Source organism: Anser cygnoides, chromosome 2, assembly GCF_040182565.1.
Source record: "Anser cygnoides isolate HZ-2024a breed goose chromosome 2, Taihu_goose_T2T_genome, whole genome shotgun sequence".
NCBI classification, from domain to species: domain Eukaryota; kingdom Metazoa; phylum Chordata; class Aves; order Anseriformes; family Anatidae; genus Anser; species Anser cygnoides.
The window spans coordinates 61875154-61896483 of NC_089874.1; the positions used below are offsets into that span (position 1 = coordinate 61875154).

At 40.3% G+C, this 21330-nt stretch overlaps 1 protein-coding gene across 3 annotated transcripts in view; it reads left to right on the forward strand.

Annotated features, from left to right (window-relative positions):
• VPS41 (VPS41 subunit of HOPS complex) overlaps positions 1-21330 on the forward strand; it is a 112959-nt gene that overhangs the window by 82242 nt on the left and 9387 nt on the right. For all 3 annotated transcript variants that reach the window (XM_066992210.1, XM_013192047.3, XM_048051633.2), the window contains 11 exons: positions 1462-1523; positions 2365-2446; positions 9904-9996; positions 10486-10613; positions 11444-11588; positions 12869-12910; positions 13049-13099; positions 14335-14472; positions 17432-17486; positions 18614-18754; positions 20220-20356. In XM_066992210.1, the coding sequence (XP_066848311.1) occupies positions 1462-1523; positions 2365-2446; positions 9904-9996; positions 10486-10613; positions 11444-11588; positions 12869-12910; positions 13049-13099; positions 14335-14472; positions 17432-17486; positions 18614-18754; positions 20220-20356 (1074 nt within the window). The remainder of the gene's footprint in view (positions 1-1461; positions 1524-2364; positions 2447-9903; positions 9997-10485; positions 10614-11443; positions 11589-12868; positions 12911-13048; positions 13100-14334; positions 14473-17431; positions 17487-18613; positions 18755-20219; positions 20357-21330) is intronic.

A 21330-nucleotide genomic window follows, 5' to 3' on the forward strand; every position in this document is an offset into this window, starting at 1 on the left:
CAAGGATCTTATACAACTGCAGCCCTTTCATTACACTGTCTTCTCTGCTTGCTGGGAGACTGGCCCACAGGAGAGAGAGGCTGCCAGCAATCTTCATTCTCAGGAATGGTGAAGTTGAAAATACAGAGATGGTTCATATAGTGGCATGAAATCCTGAAGTCTGGAATATATTTATGTTTTTTCTTTTTTCCAGCTTTGTAATAGATTGACTGATTGAAGCTATTGGATATCTCCATTCATATTCTGCTGTTCTCCGTACTGTCTTTGATTTTGATCAGAAAAAAATGTGTTCTGTCTGAGAAGACCTTCCCAAATGTCTGTCTTTTCAGGAAACAAGGACTTCTTTCTTTCATTTTACAGCCCTCTTTGTGGCTGGAAAAAATGCATTTTTAGCAATATGACTCTTCCATTATGCAATGAATACACTGGTCTATGTTGACCTTGACACCACCACTGGGTTTACAATATAAGGCATGGTTGTTTTGACTTAATGTATTAAATGCCTACCAAGTTACTTTACAGTTGACCTATGTGATAAACTCTTGAGAAGATGAATTTAGTATGTTATTACTGAGAACTTTGTGAGATTATTATATATAATTTCTTTACTTCATGAAGCAGTAGGAAGACTTCATTAGGATTGGAGAGCTGGAGTACCTCTCCTGTGAAGACGGAGTTGGGTTGTTCAGTCTGGGGAAGAGAAGGCTCCAGGGAGAACATATAGTGGCCTTTCAGTAGCTAAAGGGGGCCTTACAGGGAAGATGGGGAGGGACTCTTTGTCAGGGAGTTCAGTGACAGGACAAGAAGTAATGGCTTAAAACTAAAAGAGGCTAGATTTAGATCAGATATTAAGAAGAAATTATTTACGATGAGGATGGTGAGGCACTGGAACAGGTTGCCCAGAGAAGTTGTAGTTGTTCTATCCCTGGAAGTGTTCAAGGCCAGGCTGGATGGGGCTTTTGGCAACCTGGTCTAGGAGGTGTCCCTTCCCATGGCAGGGGGGTTGGAACTCGATGATCTTTAAGGTCCCTTCCAACCCAACCCATTCTGTAATTTACATTCTCAACCAACATTTTTCTTGGATGCAAACTTTGTGTTCACAGAGAAGGTGTCTCAGACAGTTGTTGATGTTCTTATTTTTGAGATAAATAATGCAAGTACTGAGTGATCAGCTGTTTTTTGAACAGTCCTTAACATACAGAAGTGGTACAGTCTTCCCAGTGTCAATGAGATTATGAAAATTATTTGAAAGAACATCTTAATTTTGAGTTCTTGAGTGGTTTAGGCAAACTTTGTGTTGACTGTTCTGTGGGCCCTACATCTAAAGAACTGGGGGTATTCATTTAGGGCCTGGTGCTTGACCTAACAACAAGGCCTAAAGCTGAAATGGTAGTTATTGTAGCAGTAAAGTACTTGATTTCCAAACTTTTATAACTAACTATTTATTTTTGTTCCCTTTAGGACATTGGCTTAGCCTATATAAATCACCTAGTAGAGAAAGGAGAGTATGATCTGGCTGCTCGGTAAGATATTATGAGATCTTCTTTGCTGGCTAAAGTGTGTCTGTGAGAAAAAGTGGAAGCAATTACTGATTCTGAAGTATTTTGAAATGTTGATTTTCTTTGTGTTGTGGAGTCTCTAAGGTATCAAAACATATAGATGTGTTGCTGTGTTCTATATTTTGTTGCCTGTAGTGACCCAAAAGTTACTGGAATCTTTCTTAAGTTTAATTGTAATTGGGACATACATACTTTTGAAAATAAGCCATGATTTTTTCAAAACCACAGTAGATTTTCAACACCGATGTTTTCTTTGGATGTTGATCTTATTAGTGTGTCAATGCATGTAAGATCTTCAGAAGATAATTTGTGTTTCCATGCACGTAACCAAAATGTCAAATTTGGTTATCTGAAGTATAAGAAATCACCTGAGATTTGTATTTTCATATGTATGTGTATGTATATCTTTAAGCACTTTATTTTATTTAGCTGAAACTTAAATTTTTCACTCATTAAGCTAATGCTGTCCTAATCAGTAAGACTGAATGCATTAATGTATTGCATTGCAAATGCAAATTTGCATTTGCAAATTTACAATTTGCAAATTGCATTTGCAGATGCATGCAAAATAATGCATTAATGTAAGCAGTCAGGTTCTCCTGAATGCAGTGAAATTGTAAGCCCTGACAAGAGGAGTTATCTGGCATACTCTGCTTGAAGCAATGCTTGCCAAAATTAGTGACCTTTGAAAGAGTCCTGATAAGGGAGACGAGAGGAGGAAAGAATCATGCAGTCAGTAATGCTGTCACATTTGTATTATTCTGTGTATTTACTTTTATTCTCTCCCCTTTAATCTTCCTTCCAGAAAGTGCCAGAAAATTCTTGGCAAAAACACAGAACTCTGGGAATTTGAAGTTTACAAGTTTAAAGAAATAGGTCAGCTTAAGGTAAGTTAATTTGTATCTCTGAACGGAAGTAATTGGCATGCTCTGTTTCCTCTATGTTTTGACCAAGTATCTAAAGGTTTGACATGTAATGGCTCTAATGTGGCAGCGCAAGACAGCACTGCCCTTGAAATTCCTGGGCCAGACCTCTTGTCATACAGTTGTCATTCAGGTTGATATGTATATGTTAACAAGCCTCCAAACAGGGTTGGAGGCAGACCACATCCAGGTACTCAGCTACCTATTTTTAGCTTGTTGACAGCCCACAAGTAAAAGACCCACCCCCAGGGCCTTTACTTTCACAGATGCTTACTGTTAAATACATCATTTCATTTACTTTTCACTTCCTTCTAATATCTCCTGAAAAATCCTGCCCTAACTCTTAAGGAAAAGAGCCTCTGTGGATGCCAACCTTTCCTGAAAATCCAAGTCCCTTGCAACAGAAACACAGCTTTAATTGCAAAAAATGGCAAAGTAATTTAGGGAAAATAAATGCTCTGCGCTAGAAATGGTGGCAAAAGAGGAGCAGCCTGCTCTGTCTTGTGTTTTCCCTCCTAGGAAACCAACTACCGTAATGGTACATGCTTAGTGTGAGATTCTCAGTTAATAAATTGCCCAGGACATAAGGCTGTATAGTGCTGTCACTGCCAAACCAGTAGAAAACATTATGCACACTCTCTTCAGTAACGCATGTACGTTTATTTCTGAATTTTATGTCTTCCTATTCAAAGTCAATGAGCCTAAAAAGGACATATTATAAAGATCTCACAGCATGCAGTCCATAGCTGTTTTTGAGCTGTTTAATTCTGTTCAAAGAGTGAAAGTGTTTCAGCATTACTGTTTTTAGAAATGCCTGGCTTTTGTTTTAGAGTCACACCAGTGTGAGAACAGCCTTGCCTTTTATATGAGTTCTTAGTGGTCCGGTGCACTCTTTGCCACACTGGAAGATGAAATCTCATGTTTGTCTCTTTATTTCAATCCAATAAAGGGCCTGAGTGCAGGTGCAGGTGAAATTTTGATACACTGCTTCTTCGTCCTTTTGGTTTTATTTTGTTTTTAGATGCAAACGTCTGGAATGGATGTTTTTCTTGGCTCCACTTAAGTCATCCAGCAGACTGTAAAATATAAAAATATTTGCAGGTTTGCTGCAAAAACATCTCTGCTAAATTACTGCCTTTCTAAACAGTTGGTTGTTTTCAGCCCATTGAAAGTGGACTTAGAAAAACATAAGATGCAGTACATTACATTATTCAGTTTCAAGCTGCAGTTCCAGAAGATGCCTTGTTTATTTTACTATTGCAATGACAAGTAAGTTTTCCCAAGTTACTAAAGATACCAGACTATTAGATAAGACTTAGCTTATCTTTTGTAAGTTCTTGAAATGCTGTGAGTTTCTTTTATGTTATTTGGAATTTTTACCTATTTACCCAACCAGCAGCTATTATACAACAGTATAACTGTGCTATAATGTCTTTTAGCTCTGATGAGGGGACTGTATTTGAGATTTGGATGCAAAGTGTTTTCTAGCATCAAGAAATGAAATTACATGAACTTTGGATGCTGGGTACTTAGCTTTGGAATATCTGTGCTACACTGTCACTCTTCAGAATTACTTGTGCCTTTAAAAAGGGAATTTTCTTTAAGAATTTTTGCTGCATCTATTAGCTGTTGCCTCAAATCTGATATTTCCAGTATAATGTGATTTGCCAATAACTAACTTGTGGGTTTAGGTTTTTTTGTGTGTGTGTTCTATACTAAAAGGTCCTATTTGGCTACCAAGGCTGCATTTTGGTATCTTGGTGTCTGTTGAGGCTTGAGTTTAACGTCCTCTAGCAAACTTTGTTACAGCAGTTTCAAGATTTTAGAGCCTTGAGTTGATCTGCCCCACTCCTCCCCCAGTAGCTGTGGTTTGGTGGAGTTAACGTGCCTGTGCATGAGGCACTTCAGTGTAAAATCCAGGGACTCGGCTCCAACAACTGAGGAAGGTGGATTTGAAGGAAGAGGCCAAACTCTGTGAGTGCTGTTGGTTGTGGCACGAGGCATATGCTCCGTTATTTTGACTCTGCTTTGGCAGCACTGGCTTTCAGCAGGGATGCAGGATGATCAGCTAGCAGCAGGAATGTTTTAATGACCAAAATGTTGGCTAGAGGACACATCAAAAACTTCACCTGACTATGGTGGTCTTAGCATTGAGCGGCATTATTCAAACAGCCCGTTTCAGCTCACAGGTATCCTCTGAGGAATATGTATTTGTGTTTTGGGTTTATTGGTGAGATGTTTTAGGCTATCTCTTGTCACCTTCTGTATGGGGTTTCTTGTGTATACCCCGCTTTTATTGATCAGAAGTCTGAAAGCATGTCTGAAGAAGAAAGAAGGAAAGAAAATGTTTCTGTGTATAGTATCTTCTTTTCATTTAAAGTCACTTTGCCAACATGGCTCAGGAATTGATACAAAGGCATCCCAATTCTGGAGCTTTTTGTCTGTCTGACCTCACTCTTTAACTACTGTATAAAAATAAAATAGGAAGAGTTTGTAACCTGCAGCATGTCTTGGTTCAGCTTTATGCCTAGGCTCAAAAATAGCTTGGATGCTTTTGTGTCTTTGCTGGGCAGTTTGGCAAATGCAGAAGGTGGCTGTGATTTTCCTTTGTAGCAGTGGGACTTTGGGCAGGAGTCATTTCCTTCCCACATTATCCTGGCCCCATGTAATGAGGCAGCTGCCCTGCTCTGCAGAGAGCTGTGCTGACAAACTGGAGCTGAGAGTTGCAGCAAAGCCTGTTGGATGAAGCTGCTTGCCTAGGAGGTGGCAGGAGGACAAAAGTGATACGAAAACAGTAGTTTAGGAGTGTCCTCTTCTTCAAGTCTCCAGATGATATTCCAGCTTTCTTACTGTGTGGTTGTTGAAAGAAGGCTTCTTTAGGCATTAGGGCTTAGGCATTTGGTTCCCTGGGGCAGCTGGCAAGAGCGTGCCCCAAGTTAGCTGTTAAATTCTGTGACAGATGGTGAGAGCTGATGTTAGCAGCATGCTACGCTTTGAAGACTGGCCGAGCTCAAACTGGGGAGAGGAGAGATGTCCTGTGAGCAATGAACTTTTAATTTTTGCAGTCATTCACAGTGCTTTTTTTGTCAATGTTTTATTTTAACCTCCTTTTTTTCGTGCAGATAGAAGACTATCATGAAATGTATAACTTCAGCAATTGTTTTGAGTTAAATACTGGGAGAATTTATTGTGAATAGTCATTGCTGTTTGTAAAATTGGAAGGAAAAAAACAACAACCTGTGTTGTGTAGTGAGCTGTTATTTTTCCAGCTTTGTTCAAGTGACCTCAATAACAAAATGCTACTGTAACATGTACTGTTAGTGGGCAACAGGCAACATCACTGAGTGTTTGGAGGAATTTCATCAGTGCTGGGCCTTCAGCTACAAACCCAGGAGTACCAGCATGGCTGGTAGTGGTAGGGATTATTTTGGCAAGCTGTAATAGCCTTGGCCTCTTCGTCCATGGAATAATAGTGCTAATAAGATGCTGTGCTGAAATTCAATGGCATGAGCTGAATAATTATAGCAGGTTCTTGTTTCCTGACTGCCAGCATGCAGTTTCTTAACACCTCCTATAGAGCAATGGATCACACTCGTTCAACGTTCCCTTGGAGAGGTATATTCTCAAATTAATTTGGGCCTGTAAAAATACCTGGTGAAACAGAACTCTTCAAAAATGTAGTGGCCTCACAGTAAGTCACAAATTAAAATACAATACAATATCCCGAGTTGGAAGGGACCCACAAGGGTCTTTGAGTCCAACTCCTGGCACCACACAGGTCTACCCAAAAACTGAGACCATGTGACTGAGAGCATAGTCCAAACGCGGCTTAAATTCTGACAGGCTTGGTGCCATGACTACGTCACCTGTTCTATTGCGAGACCACCCTCTCGGTGAAGAACCTCTTCCTGATATCCAGCCTGAACCTCCCCTGTCGCAGCTTGACACTGTTCCCGCGGGTCTTATCACTGGTCACTAAAGAGAACAGATCGGCGCCTGCCCCTCCACTCCCCACCACGAGAAAGCTGTAGACCACGATGAGGTCTCCCCTCAGCCTCCTCTTTTCCAGGCTGAACAGGCTAAGTAACCTCAGCCGCTCCTCATACATCTTCCCCTTCCAGGCGGTTTACCGTCTTCATAGCCCTCCTCTGGACTCTCTCCAATAGTTCCACATCCTTTTTGTACTGTGGTGCCCAGAACTGCACACAGTGCTCGAGGTGAGGCCGCACCACTGCAGAGTAGAGTGGGACAGTCCCTTCCCTCAACCGACTAGCAATGCTGTGCTTGATGCACCCCAGGATACGGTTGGCTCTCCTGGCTGCCAGGGCACGCTGCTGGCTCATATTTAGCTTGCTATCAACAAAAAAAAACAGATCCCTCTCTGCGGGGCTGCTGTCCAGTGTCTTGTCCCACAAATGTATATAAATATCTGAGGGGAGGGTGTCAAGAGGACGGAGCCGGTCTCTTTTCAGTTGTGCCTAGTGATAGGGCGAGAGGCAGTGGGCACAAACGGAAGCACAGGAGGTACTGGCTGAATATGAGAGGGCACTTCTTTACTGTGAGGGTGACAGAGCACTGGCATAGGCTGCCGAGAGAGGTTGTGGAGTCTCCTTCTGTGGAGATACTCAAAACTCGCCTGGATGCCATCCTGCACAATGTGCAGGTGATCCTGCTTGGTAGGGGCGTTGGAATAGATGATCTTCAGAGGTCCCTTCCAACCTCAACCATTCTGTGATTCTGTGGTTCGTTGATGATTCTATGATGACACCACCACAATCAGCAAACCAAGAGATGCTATTCATTTCTCCCATCCTCCTTGGATAGCCAATAGTTGACGAAGTTCCTCATATTGTTTAAACAACTCTTGAGTTCTCAAGCATGTTGACACTTTCTTGGGCCAATTTCCTTGTGCCCAGGCTCTTTTTCACCTTCCCAGGTGATATGTTGGTCCCCCAATTCTTGTTGTGTCCTCCTCAATGGTCTCTTCAGGACATCTCCAGTGCTCAGGTGTCCAGCTGCACATCAAGGATGTCCCTGGCTCCCAGGCACAGTTTCCAGACCAAGACAGAGCTCCTGCCCTGGACCCCAGCCTGGCAGACGTTGCTCCTGTCATTGTGGAGCAGCCATTTCATATCAGCATTTTCTCACAACAGTCACGTTACCTCCATTAGTGCTGCCATCAGGAGCACACCAAGTGATGTCACCCCAGAGTCAGTGTCACCCTCTGGCCTCACAAAAGGCAGCTGGCCATAAGTGCCCTGAGCGTCCAGCCTGTGTTCAGTCCGGTTGGTGGCACTCAAGAGGTTGAGGTCCCACTGCTGGAACATGAGAGGTGAAGGTGTTACTGGTGGAACATGAGACGAGACGTCAAAGTTCTTCTTGTGGCACAAGAGACGTCGAGGTCCTTCTGTGTGGCAGGTGAGGCACATGGGTCCTTTTGCTGGAACTCAAGACGTTGACGTCCTTTTGCTGGAACACGAGACGTTGACGTCCTTCTGGGGTCATGTGAGATGCTGAGATCCCTCTGGTTGCAGGCAAGGCATCAAGGTCCTTCTGGTGGAGTGCAAGGCGTTGAGGGGCTGCTGGTGGGCTGCAAGTCTTTGAGATTCTGCCAGCAACCGGCGAGGGAGGTGCTGAGGACCAGAGGCGCTTGATACCCGCTCTGACGTCAAGTCAGAGCAGCATCCCGGGGAGGACAAGCGTCTCCACGCCAGAGCAGCCGCGGACACCATGAGCCAGCCACACCAGGAGCTGCCAGCAGAGGCCCCAAGAGAAGAGAGCTGCACCATCTGCCTGGGTCCGCTGTCCGACGCAGCACGGCTGGACCCCTGCGGGCACTCCTTCTGCAGGGACTGCATCCAGCCCTGGGCCGCCCACAGAGCCACCTGCCCGCTCTGCCGCCGGCCCATCGTTGCGATCATGAGGCTAGTGCCGCGCCCCGTGCGGGATGCCTTGGCCTGCTGGCCCCGGGGAAGGTTCCAGCGCAATGTGGGGCCGGGGCAGCAGCAGTGGCGGTGGAGCCCCTCCAGTTACTGGTCCCGCAGCGTCTCGCCCAGGTGCAGGGACCGCAGCCCCTCCACGCCACGGCTGCTCGTCCGTAGCTTCTCCTGGCACTGGGAGCAGGACGGGCGCAGACGGACCCAGTCCCCGCAGGACATCAACCCCGAGGATCCATCTTGGCTGCGCAGGGCCCAGCAGGAGGAGCCGGGGGCTGGCAACCACCCAGGCCGCCAGGCTGGGCCCGTTATTTAAGAAAAAAATAAATAAATCCTAAAAAGCAACCGAGATGGAAGTCATTTGGGGGATGGGAAATTATCATGGTGTTGTGTCACTGGGTGTGGGGAGCAGCCATAAAGGTGACCATGCCCTAACGGGAAAAAGGCTGACAGAAAAAGTCTCCTGAACCAGGGGCAGAAGAAAATGCCTGCTGGCCTCCTGAGAGCTGCCAGCTCGGGAGCTGTACCACAGGGTGCAGTCCTTCAGGAGCAGACTGCTCAAGGATGGGCTCCTCTCCATGGAGCAGCACAAGAAGCTTCTCAGACGAAAGGAACTCTATTTTGGGTAAAAATCAGACCTGTTTTATACCATTTATAACTGTTACACCTAAGAAAGCATAGGACACCACCACGTCAGGTAACCAAGAGATGCGGTTCATTTCTACCATCCTCCTGGGACAGCCAATAGCTGACCATGTTCCTCGTACTTTTTAAACAACTCTTGATTTCTCATGCACATTGCCACTTTCTTGGGCCAATTTCCATATGTCCAGGCTCTTTTTCACCTTCCCAGGTGATAAGTTGTTCCCCAGATTCTTGTTGTTTCCTTATTGATGGTCTCTTCAGGATGTCTCTGGTGCTCAGGTGTCCAGCTGCACATCAAGGACATCCCTGGCTCCCAGACCGATGCCGAGCTCCCGCCCTGGACCTCAGCCAGGCAGACGTTGCTCCTGTCATTGTGGAGCAGCCGTTTCAGTAAAAGTTTTTCAGCTAATGACTGCTCGTACCTTTTTACCATATATAATAGCAAGGCTGGACAAAATGGATTTTGATAACTTTTATCTTCTGAGGGGTCTTGTATGTGTTTTATTTTCTAATGACTGTCAGTAAATGTTCACACCTCGGTAAGTCCAGTAGCTGATTAGCCCATTCCACCAACTAGTATCTTACAGCTGTCTTTCTAATGAAAATTCCTTCAGGTAAGTAATAAGATTCTGATGTGTGCCATCTTAAAGCGAGTACTATTACGATGTTGCTTACAAATATGATTATACAATGCTTCCAGTGTTTATCAAGAGGCGTGTTTTGTGCATGGTTTTGTTGTTTGTTTCACAATAATTCTTTTTCATATAATTGAAGTACTGGGACGTTACTTATCATGTTCCTTCTTACTTTTTGTTCTCTTTGTTCTCTTTGTTCCTATAGGCAATTAGTCGTTACTTGCCCAGACGGGATCCAGTTTTGAAACCTCTTATCTATGAGATGGTCCTGCATGAGTTTTTGGAGAGTGACTATGAGGTACTGCAGCCTGACATGTCCACATGTAGTAGCTATTGCCAGCCAAATACTCTCAGCAACATAGAATTCCGATTACAAATTCTCCATTGTGTTCAAACAGGTTGCCAGTGGACAACTTCATGATAGAGAAAAAATAAAAAGACAGATTTTGTTTGTTTTCAGAAAAATAAGTAGAATGTTCTTCAGAGCACACAAATTTTGTGAGATTGTTTACTTATTATGAATACTTTTATTTTTAGTTTATTTAATATAGCACAAGTGGTTCAGGTGCCGCACAAAGCGTATAGCACCTGAAAGAGACCCAGCTTCATGAATCTTGATAACATTGCCCTAAGAAGGAAAATCTGTGCTCTACACTGTGCAGGTCTCTGGGCACGTAAAAGTTGCTTAGAGGTGAAGCACAGCAGGTATCATGTCAGAGGCTTTGATGTTTTGAAATGTTCCTTAGGCAGTTCTTTCTGTTTCTGTTACAATCTCTTATACTTTTAGGGGTTTGCAACACTGATAAAAGAGTGGCCTGGAGATCTCTACAACAACACAATCATAGTTCAAGCTGTAGTAGATCACCTGAAGAAAGATCCACAGAACAGGACTTTGCTAAGAACACTTGCAGAACTGTGAGTACAATTTCAAACTCCTATTACAAAAAGTAAGCTTGAGATAGTATACTGTAGGTTATAAATAACCTAACTCTCTTAACAGAAATACTTGCTTTTCTGCAGTTTTTCTGCAGAAGGCAAAGAGTTGCGTAGGAGATCAGTTTTGCTACTTCTCTTTCCAAAACAAATAGCTAGCATTCCTCATTGTGCTGTCAGAGGAAGCCTCTTTTGTGAGGTGTGTGTTTCAGAATTATCCACAGGAAAATAAACAGTTGTTTTTTTCCCTCTTTTTCAAAAGTAGTATATTAAGTTTACTGCATGGCTGGAAATATGTGACTGGAAAATGTGTTAAAACTGGTCTGGTTTTAGGCTACTTCTTCCAGGGATAAGTTCTTCAGTTTTCTCGGCCTGATTCTCATATTAAGTTCTTTCCATACTGCCTCTTTGAAGAAAGCAAAGCTACTGTCTGTTCCTCTGTTAAAGCCCATCCCAAAGTTTTAAGAGAATAATGTTTTCTTAGCTCTGAAGTGACTTCCAGTTAGCTTCCAAAAATAGAAAAGCTAATGTTTTGTGTAGCTTCCCCTGTGGTTTGAAAACAGAGGATAGTGAAAACTCAGAGAACCACATAACAGCTACATATTTGTGCTCTGTTCTGTAAACAGAATTGAAAATAATATTGCCCAGTGTTAGTTCCCCATCAACAAAAGTGAATCATGGCAACTATTCAAACATTCATCAAATCAAGTAGCATCCTAATAAGTTTTACGTCCTAAGGTATATTTATTATTTCCCCTCAGGTAATTTTCCTACAGTTAGATCAAGTAAATTGTAACATTGGTTTTTATCAGGTATACTTATGACCAGCGCTATGGCAGAGCCCTAGAAATTTACCTAACTCTGAGGCACAAAGATGTCTTCCAGTTGATCCACAAGCACAATCTTTTCAGTTCCATCAAAGATAAAATCGTTCTGCTCATGGATTTTGATTCAGAGGTACGGTGATTTTAATGATTTTATATTCACTTTCAGCTAGAGGTATTTTAACAGAAGAAAAATAAATGAGCTAAAGATACTGCTGAGGCAGGGAGTGTGTTTGCTGTGTTTGGATACTTTCTGAGATAAGGAGATGTTTGCCTAGACTGCAAGTAATTGACCCAAGGATGAAATTTTCCTTTGTATTTCCATACAAATTATCATTCACAGTGAGAAGAGTGCTGTATCTGAGATAGGTGTTGTGATTCTCAGGTAGACTTTCATGATGATACTCCTGCATTTCTAATCAAATAATATTATTAATGAGCTACAGAAAGTAAACAGTTAATTTATTGTGAGGCAGACTTTAAATGTACTTTCCAATTTTCTTTCATTGCAATTGATTAATCTACTTCTGAAACGTTGCAAGATTATTGAGTTAAATCCCCCAAATCAAGAAGTATGCATATTGTATTGAATTTAACCTTCTTTCTTCCCAGTTGGCTAAAACCTCAGCAAATGAGCTTTAGTGTGAGCTTTGGGGAAAGAACCTATATGGTCCTTGGGGAAACAATCTGCGTGTGGTCCTTGGGAGAAAACCCAGTAGACTGCTGTTTCTGTGCAGCTCTTGTTTCAGCACTGGGACTATACCAAAGATGATCGTCTTTGGTATGCCCCTTGTAAACTACATATGACAAATACTGTATAGTTCTTTTTTTTTAATAAATTAAAAAAAAAAAAAGTTATATCACAGGCATCTGTGATTTTTTTCATTTTAATGTGAAGCAAATTTTGCTTTTAAAAGGAAGCAGAAAAGGAACTCTGGTGGCCACTCTGCTTTGCATGATCGTGTCTGTTTGTGTTCCTGTATCAGTGTGCAGGTAGGCTGGAGGAATCTAGTTGTGAGGCAAGTTAGGCTGTGTGTTTCCTATATGGTCATCACCCTAAAATTGCCTTTTGCAATGGGGTAAATAGTATTTGTACAACATTTGCCAGTAGGTTTCTGTGACCCACGATTCAATGGGCATATTTTACCTGCAATGTAAGTGTATAGAAGTGATTGGTGATGGTGTGGAAACTTAGGAGAGATGTTCTGGAAGAATACGTGATGTGTTTACCTGTAATGCTCTGCTGTTAGAGAATGCTGATGTTATGCAAACTACTCTCTGAATTAATGCTGTTGAAAAGAGTAGGTCTGCAGTGTCCATTGGATACCAAGCAGTGAACAAGCATAATACTGTATCAAAAGTGAGAAATTGTGCAAACTTATTCCGTAACTGGGTTTTCTTTCTTTACTTTAGAAAGCAGTAGACATGCTTTTGGACAATGAAGATAAAATTTCTGTGAGTATAACAAGTTTATGGCATGGTGATCCCAGTGCTTGCTTGCCTTTTCCGTCCTGCTTTCAGTCCGGTAAATGCAATGTTCTTCACAAGTTTGCTGATCTCTTAGTTTTCATTTGTTTTTTTTTTTTTTTTCAGATTGACAGAGTTGTTGAAGAGTTAGAAAACAGACCTGAACTACAGCATGTGGTACCTGAACTACAGCTTTTCTATATTCTTCTAGTTTCACTTTGAGCTGAACATGATCTTTGCAGGATATATCTTTTATAGATATACTGTCAATGTGCTCCTGACACTGAAATTGCATATATGATCAGAACCAAAGTGACTGCTTCTGCTAATCCACTTTTTACCATGGCAATAGCATTTTGCCAGTAGTAAAATAATCTTAAAATGATTAATTTGTGAGAACTTGATAACATACTGCTTACTACTTAACATCTTCTGAGGTATTCCTTATTCACATTGTAGATGCTTGTCTTCTCTGGTTAATTACTTCTTGTTTGCATCCTTCCTCTTTCCCTACACTAAAATGGGGTTGGATGGTGGTTGCAACTCTGAAGAGAATTTTGCTGTTCCAAGCAGTAAACTGCTTGTCTTTCTAGAGCAGTAGATTCCATACACTTCAGGATTGTTCTGGTTTGTGCAGAATTACGGTATCATGGGAAGCTCCACATTGCTATTCCAAGAGCACCTCTTCAGTTGGAATGCGCTGTCGGTAGAATGTGTAACATATAACTGCAGTCTTGAACTCTGTTAGGGAGGGAAGTTTAACTTGCTGCTGTGTGCTGGTTGGGGTTCAGTGCATCGATCTGCTGGAGAGCGTGGGTTTATGTTTTAGAGATGTGATTATAGCAAACAGCTTTATGAAGTGTGCAGCCTGCAGCCCAAGTGCTTTACAAAGACTGGCTGTCAGTTTATGGAGGAGGTGCATTAGTTTCAAAGTGTGAGCCTGCTTCCCTTTGGGTAAAAGGGACCCTCCAGATTATTCTTAAAACTTTTTTGTGCTCATCAAGAGAGAAGGAGCTTTGCCTCACTATTTATAGTATGAGTACTTCAGTTAAAATATTTCATAATCTTTGCTTATCCATAACGGTCAAGCATATCTATATAACCAAAATGTTTCATATGACGTATTTGTCCAAAGTTTTCCATAAAATTCAAAATCCAGTAGTTTCCTTGAAAGTTAAAGACATTTACTCAAGTGTTGCTGAAAACCTCTTTAACAGAGGTGGTTTACAGAGATTGCTGTGATGAGGGTACTTCAGAAAAATGTAAAGTTAGTCCTCTGAATCGGTATTTAATCTCTGTGCATTTTAGTATGTACTATTATATACCTGAGGAAATTTAGAGGAGATTTTTATACAGCAGAGTCCAAATAATGTTATAAAAGAGTTTTTAGTTCCAGTTCTTTTTATTTCTAGTATTTGCACAAGCTTTTCAAAAGAGATCACCATAAAGGACAACGATATCATGAGAAACAGATCAGCCTTTATGCTGAATATGATCGTCCAAATTTACTACCATTTCTCAGAGACAGCACACACTGTCCACTAGAGAAGGTAAGCCCCCCAAGATGTAAAAGTAAGTCTTTGATTTTTATGTCTGTCACTTGTAGTCTGGTAAATTTGTAAATGTGTCTGGTACTGCCCTCTGCTGCCAAAAGGAGGAATCCCTTGAGTTTGTGATCATCACCTGCAGAAGTGATGCACCCACAACTGGCTGATAGCTGAGACCTTCTCTTAGCTCAGAAGGCAGAAACTGTGGCTATTTTTAATGCAAAATTCCCAGATTTGCTCTTGATGCATACCTAAAGCATATCCATGCATCAGTGGCTGACCTGATTAGACAGTGGGTTGTGGTTGCAAGAAATCAACAATTGTTTTGAAGAACCTAAAGCTACTCAGTGTCAGATCTTAAAAAATGAATAACTGTAACTGGACTTTTTCTAACTTTGTATTCTAAGATCCTAAGTTGCTTTCCAGTAGTTTACACGATGTAACAGTCACTAAAGGAACAGAGCCAAAAGTGTTTTGACTTTGTACTTCTGCTAGTAGACTTGGAATTTTACAAAGTATGGTGTTGCCACCTTCTTTAACCTTTTTATGTTTTCCCCTCCTTGATCTTCCTCATCAGACAAAAAATAAACAAACTGATGAGGGGCATATTTTGATTTTTTTTTACCCTTCTTGTATTAAGCTGAGTGGAATGGAAATTTGAGTTTTCCTCTTCAGCTGGGTCATTATTTTATTATTTGTGGTTTTGCTGTTAAGCTCTGCTCTGCTCAGCCATTCTGAAATGTTACCTCTCTGTGTGCAATATAATGATGACGCCAGTGGAATAGTTTAAATGTAGTATCAAATACTGCATTTTACATGGTTAGCACTCTAAACAGAACCAGTAGCATTCTTAGCACCTCTCTTATTTTGCTTGCTTTTTGTAAACTGTCAGTCATCTTTTCTGCAACAGGAAGCACTGGAAAATACTGTGTTATCCTTGCAGCCTTGGTCTTTGAAAATATCCATAAAACTAGGTTGTCTCAGTGATCTTTCTAGACAATGAGCCTGAGAGGTTTCCAGCTAGAGACTTTTGTCAGTGATGCCTGCTTTTTTAACTGTGATTCTCTCTAGTTTTTGCCTACTGTGTAATTTGCACAATCGTGGTTTTATGTATCAAAACTTACCTGCACTTCTTTTTTTCTTTTGATGCAAACTAATTTTAGTTATTCCAGATCTAACCACCTATATTCAATGATGGGTGATACAGAAAAGTGTAGTACATAAATGATGCTAGCACACTGCTGGCACTGCTTTGCTGAAATCAAGGGCTGTGAAAAAGAACACATCAGAGACCCATGAACCTTTAGAAAGTTGATGCAATGATCATAGAAGTGAAAGAAAACAATATTAGAAAAAGAGTCACTTTAACCTTATGTTAAAATGTGAATATGTTTCAGTAAGAAAGAAGCTAAGGAACAGAGGAAGGATACCAACAAAGTACAAATCTTAACTGAATTTACTTTTGCTGATAATCTATAATTATACTTCTTACCTTACATGTCATATAATAATGCTTTTTGCCACATACAAATCTTTGCTCCAAGGAAATAAAAGGGGAAACAATTATTTCCCAGATATCAGTATCTTCAATTCCTGTTAAGCAGATTCCAGCGCTGTTTAAAAATGACAAAGGAAAAAAAGAAAAAAAAAAAAAAGAAAAAGAATAAAAAAACCCACACTATAATGGACAAATTCACACTTACTGTTGTCATAAATAAATGATAAACCATGCAAGACTAAATCATTCCTGTTCTTTAAGAGTAAGCCACTGTTATTCAAGTTTAGTTTAGCAACTGTTTTATAAAACAAACTGAAAGAGAAGTACGGTTGTTCCCTATTTTCCTCTAGAGGGAGCATGACAGTCAGTAAATGTGCAGCTCCTGGAAATACTGAATACCTGGTACTTCGTACTCTAATGTCTAAGTGGAGAGAAAAAAGATTGTCAGCTGTGTTTATAATATATCCATTAGTAATTATGGATAGCTACAAGCCTCCAAAGTATCTAGTTGAGAAATCACTACCCCTGCTCTGAAGATCATTGTGTGTATCTTTAATTTGCAGAGTAACCCATCTGAAACAATTTGAGAATGGAAGGAAGAGTTAATTCCTACCTATATCTTCAGCTGTAGCTGTATCTTATCAACTTACATTTTTTTATTTCCAAGTATAACTGTCTTTATTGGTGAACGTTTGTTTTTGTAGCAATGCCATCAATCTTGAGTTTGCTTTCTGCTTTCAGATTGGAAACAGACATGGCATCATTTATAGCATATCCAGCCCTTCAGTTACTAAAAAGTCTTTGGTAATCAGTTTGGTAATTTTAGTAATTGTGGTTTTGGTCAACTATGCACAAGTTCTGTAACTGCTCATGGCATTGGCTCTGACGTCTTTAAACCAAATTTACAAGAAATGCTTTCACACTTGGATTAGATTATTTTTTGTTTTGTTGTCTTTGAGGCTGTTCGCAAAAAATTTTGAGGTTTCTCTCTCTACCTCCCCAAGCCATTCTGGTTACCCTGCGGGTATGTACAGATCTACATTCATTGTGTTAAGAATGAATGTCAAGTAGATCTCTATCACTGGAGACCTCATAAGTCCACCTGCAGGAAAAAAGTCTTGACAGTAGATAACCTTAATGCTTTTGGATTAGCCAACTTTTGGAAGGAGAAAAAAGTTGCCAGTAGATTTAAAGCTAGAGATTGACATAATCCAGACTCAAATGCCCATCCTGTCTCCAGACTTATCTTAGAGAAAAATCAAAAAATGCCATGGAGTTTCTCCTTTTAATTAATGCCAGAGGACCTGACAGTACTTATTAAGGGAGCTCTATTCCTGTCAAAATGAGTAATGCAACTTCATGGAAAAGTATCCTTTAGTCTCTTGTAGCATTGGTGATCAATAAAATATCATGTTACATGGTTCCCTGTATTCTCTTTCCCTCCTCCCTTCTCTTAAATTCAAGGCTCTAGAGATCTGCCAACAGAGGAACTTTGTAGAAGAGACAGTCTATCTTCTGAGTAAGTAACTTTTGCTGTGATAAAATATAACACGCGTTTAATCTTGTTATAAAGTTTAAGCTGCGAAAATATGTGAGGTGTTGTCTACGATCATTTAACTTGCTTTCCCAAAGACAAAGCTGTTGGTATATAGTCAATAGAACCAAATAACATGCTTTAGAAAGTAGAACAAAGACTGGATTATTTGTATGATGTCTTACATTCATGTATTGTGTTACTGTGTTTCTGGTTTGTTGTTTTTTTTTTTTGAGGTTTTGTGTTGGTGTGTTTTGGGGAGGAGGTTATGGGGGCAGAAATTGTTTATTTTTGTGATGATCTGCAAGAGTAAAGTAATCCTATCTGTTTGAAGGGAGGGGAGAAATAAAACAGATGGTTTGCTCTGTATGCATCACAGAAGCTTAGTATTGTCTTTTGTTGAGGTGGAAGATTTGCTTATGTTGCTTTTTTTTTTTTTTAAATAAAGTTAATTTTAAACTGTTCAAATTTAAATTTAGATTGTTACCTTCCTCAGCAGGACAAGGTATCCGCCTCTAAATGGGAGACATTGTATGACTCTAAGATTTTTATGTATTAGTCACAAACAGAATGGAAAACATTTATTATTGACATAATCAATGTTTGTTTAAATAAGAATGTGTTGTGGACTATTTGAGAACAGAGTGGGATTTACTTAAAAAGCAGTTCAGAGTTTATACTACTGCTTCCTCTTTCTGTCATTTTCCATGGGTGTAGGCTGCACTATACTTAAGGCAAATTAAGTGTGTCCATGGAGGCTCTTAACAGGGGGTAACTCATGTTAAAGTTTACATGCACACATATACACACACACACTCGACCTTATATCAGATCTTGCTGATATTTAGAACCCCTGATATGACCCAACACATCCTTAAGAAAGTCTCTGGGTCCCAGCCCAGCAAAGTATTTGAGCCCATGTTCAGGTTGTACTGACTGCTCTGGGATTTGCATACCTTTCGTCAAATTAGATTAGATTAGGTCTTGAATTAGCCTGAGGCAACTTCACACTTACAAAATTCATATGGAAAGAGCAATACAAGCTTCTTAAGTATTTATCAATGCTCAGTACTTTAGGGTTTATAATCTCTTTACTTATTCTGTTCTTCTAGGTAGAATGGGCAATAGCCGCAGTGCCTTGAAGATGATAATGGAAGAATTGCAAGATGTAGATAAAGCTATTGAATTTGCCAAGGAACAAGACGATGGAGAACTTTGGGAAGATCTAATTTTATATTCTATCGACAAACCACGTAAGCAGGATAGTTTCTTAGCAGCCTTGTTTTTGTATTTTCTGTGAAATGTATTGCAGGTGAAGGATTGATTTTTCCACACGCATGTTAGCAAAAGTGTTTATGGATAGCCAGGAAGGTGTTTTGGTTTGTGGAGCATGCCATAGCTGTCCTGGGCATAAAAATGTCCAGTAAGGCAGCATGTGGGCATGCTACAGAATGAGTACTTAGGGATTTAACACTTGACTAAGCTCTGCATAGTTATGTCCTTACGTCAAGTTAAGGAGAGAATGGTGCTTTTAATTTGGCAGTATATGAAGCTTTATTTTTAGACACGTTCAAAACATAGTCAGCAGGCTTGATGAGGATGTCGTGTGGTCTGTTTATTACAGCTGCTTCCCTTTGAAATTCTGAAAATGAAGAGCCTACACCTGTCTGCCCCTCAATAAAATAACCATGTTGTTTTGTTTCTGTGGCGCAAAGATAAGATCTGCAATAACAAGAGTATTTTTGCTCTTCATGATATGAACGTCTACTCAACTTTAAAGTTCAGATAGAATCAGAATCTGTCAGAATCTCCTAATCAGTTTTGTTCAGGAGGGAGATTCAGAGTTCTTATGACTGGGAAAATAGAGAATTGTTTTAACTATCCTGTTAGTTTTACAACCTCTTCTGGTGCTTTAAATCAAGACTGTAAAATCTCTGTTGGGATCTCTTTTTCCAAAGGATTGCATGTCTTGTAGAATTAATATCAGAATAGATATCTTTTCATCACTTGACCACTAATTCTGACAAGCAACAGCAAACAAAATCTTTTACTCCTTTAGAACAATAGCCTCTCCTGGCACAGCTTTGTGGCATTCCCACACATACTGTCATAGGTTACCAGGGAGAAGAGACCAGCACCTCCCTCTCCACTTCTGCTGCTCAGAAGTTGTAGAGAGCAATAAGGTTGCCTCTTAGCCTTCTTTGAGGTTCATCCTTCTAGTGTTTCATTTAGCCAGTTGCACTTCAAAAAGCGAGACTTTTGCATCACTCTTCTCACTGCTGAGAAACATGGTCCCTTGGAGTTAGGTTAAATACTTACAAATATGGTTTTTAACCCTGTAATTAAGTATGGAATATTCAAATAATGAAGTTAATTTTCTGTTTCTGTTTGCTCAAGTGTCTTTTTTATTGAATTGAAATGTGTTATTTACTCATGTTTTTGATGACTTGCACTGGATACTCTGGTATCCGTTTTCCAGATAGCCTAGGAGTTCTGTGCATTGCCAAACTCTGTGTCTTCCTCTTCCCCAAAGGCCTATTTTCAAGTGAATATATCTGCAAGAAAGATGTAAAGGCTATATGAAAGAAGCTTAATGCTATCTCTCAGTATAGAACTGTCATAGAAACAGCCAAAGCCTCTGGCTGTCACTGAAACATCCTGTGATCAGGTGTTTGCCTGGATTTTTATCTTAATTTACTCGTCTCTTGGTTTTCACAGCTTTTATTACTGGTTTGTTGAACAATATTGGAACACATGTTGATCCCATTCTTTTGATCCACCGCATTAAGGAAGGCATGGAGATTCCTAATTTGAGAGACTCTCTAGTGAAAATTCTTCAGGATTACAACTTGCAGGTAAATGTTGCATTCTTCCTGTGATAATCATTTTCAAAAAAAAAACAAAAAAAAAACCACACTTCACTACGGAGTAGCATGATAAATCGTTATCCTGAAGGCTTGTTCATTCTGTTCGGACGTCTGCCGTTACCAATGTGAGTTGGTATGAAACTTTGACAGAAAGGGTGGGAATTAGTCAGGATGAATACTCTTTTCTCTAGATAGCTTCTGGTCTTCTAAATCTCTCTCATACTGTTATAAGCCTTGTGGGTAAGTAGAAATGTTGAAACCTTGGATGATATAGGTATTTCTTTTAGATCGTGACTTTGAGTATTTCAAAGAAGCATTTTAAGTGTCTTGTTCTCCTATACATATGTAACGTGCAGGGAGGTACCCCAGATAGACAGGTACATGTCTGTATATACTGCATGTCGTAGCATTATTTGCAGATTTTTGATTGACTTAATTAGATACTACTGTCCTTCCAAAATAATGCTAGCTAAGTTGCATTCTGCATTCAAACAGTTACATGTTAATCTTGTTGCTGTCAGTACCCTGCTGCTTGCAGTGCTGATCCCACTGTTACTGCATTCTGTGGAAATCAAAATGGAACATTTTCTACGTCTGCACCCAGAGTGATTTTGCCTATATGTGAAGTATGTTGGTGGCTGATGAAGTCGTTTGGTTACATTTTGGGGAGGAAAGAATCCTTTTTGTCTTCAGATAGCTTTTAACAAAATTACTTTGGGATTAAAAGGATGTATTTAACCTCTAGAGCAGTATCTAAAATTATTTGCTCTTAGCATTGAAGCGCTTCATGGATTTCAAGTTAATTCATTTTAAAGTAGATTTGGATAGCTCTGGGGCTAAAATTTATACCTCTTAGGAGTACTAGAAATTAGGGAAGCTTAATGTAAATTGTGCTTGGCTTGCTTGTACAATAGCAAAACAATATAGCAAAAAAAAAAGAAAGAAAGAAATTAAAGTGACTA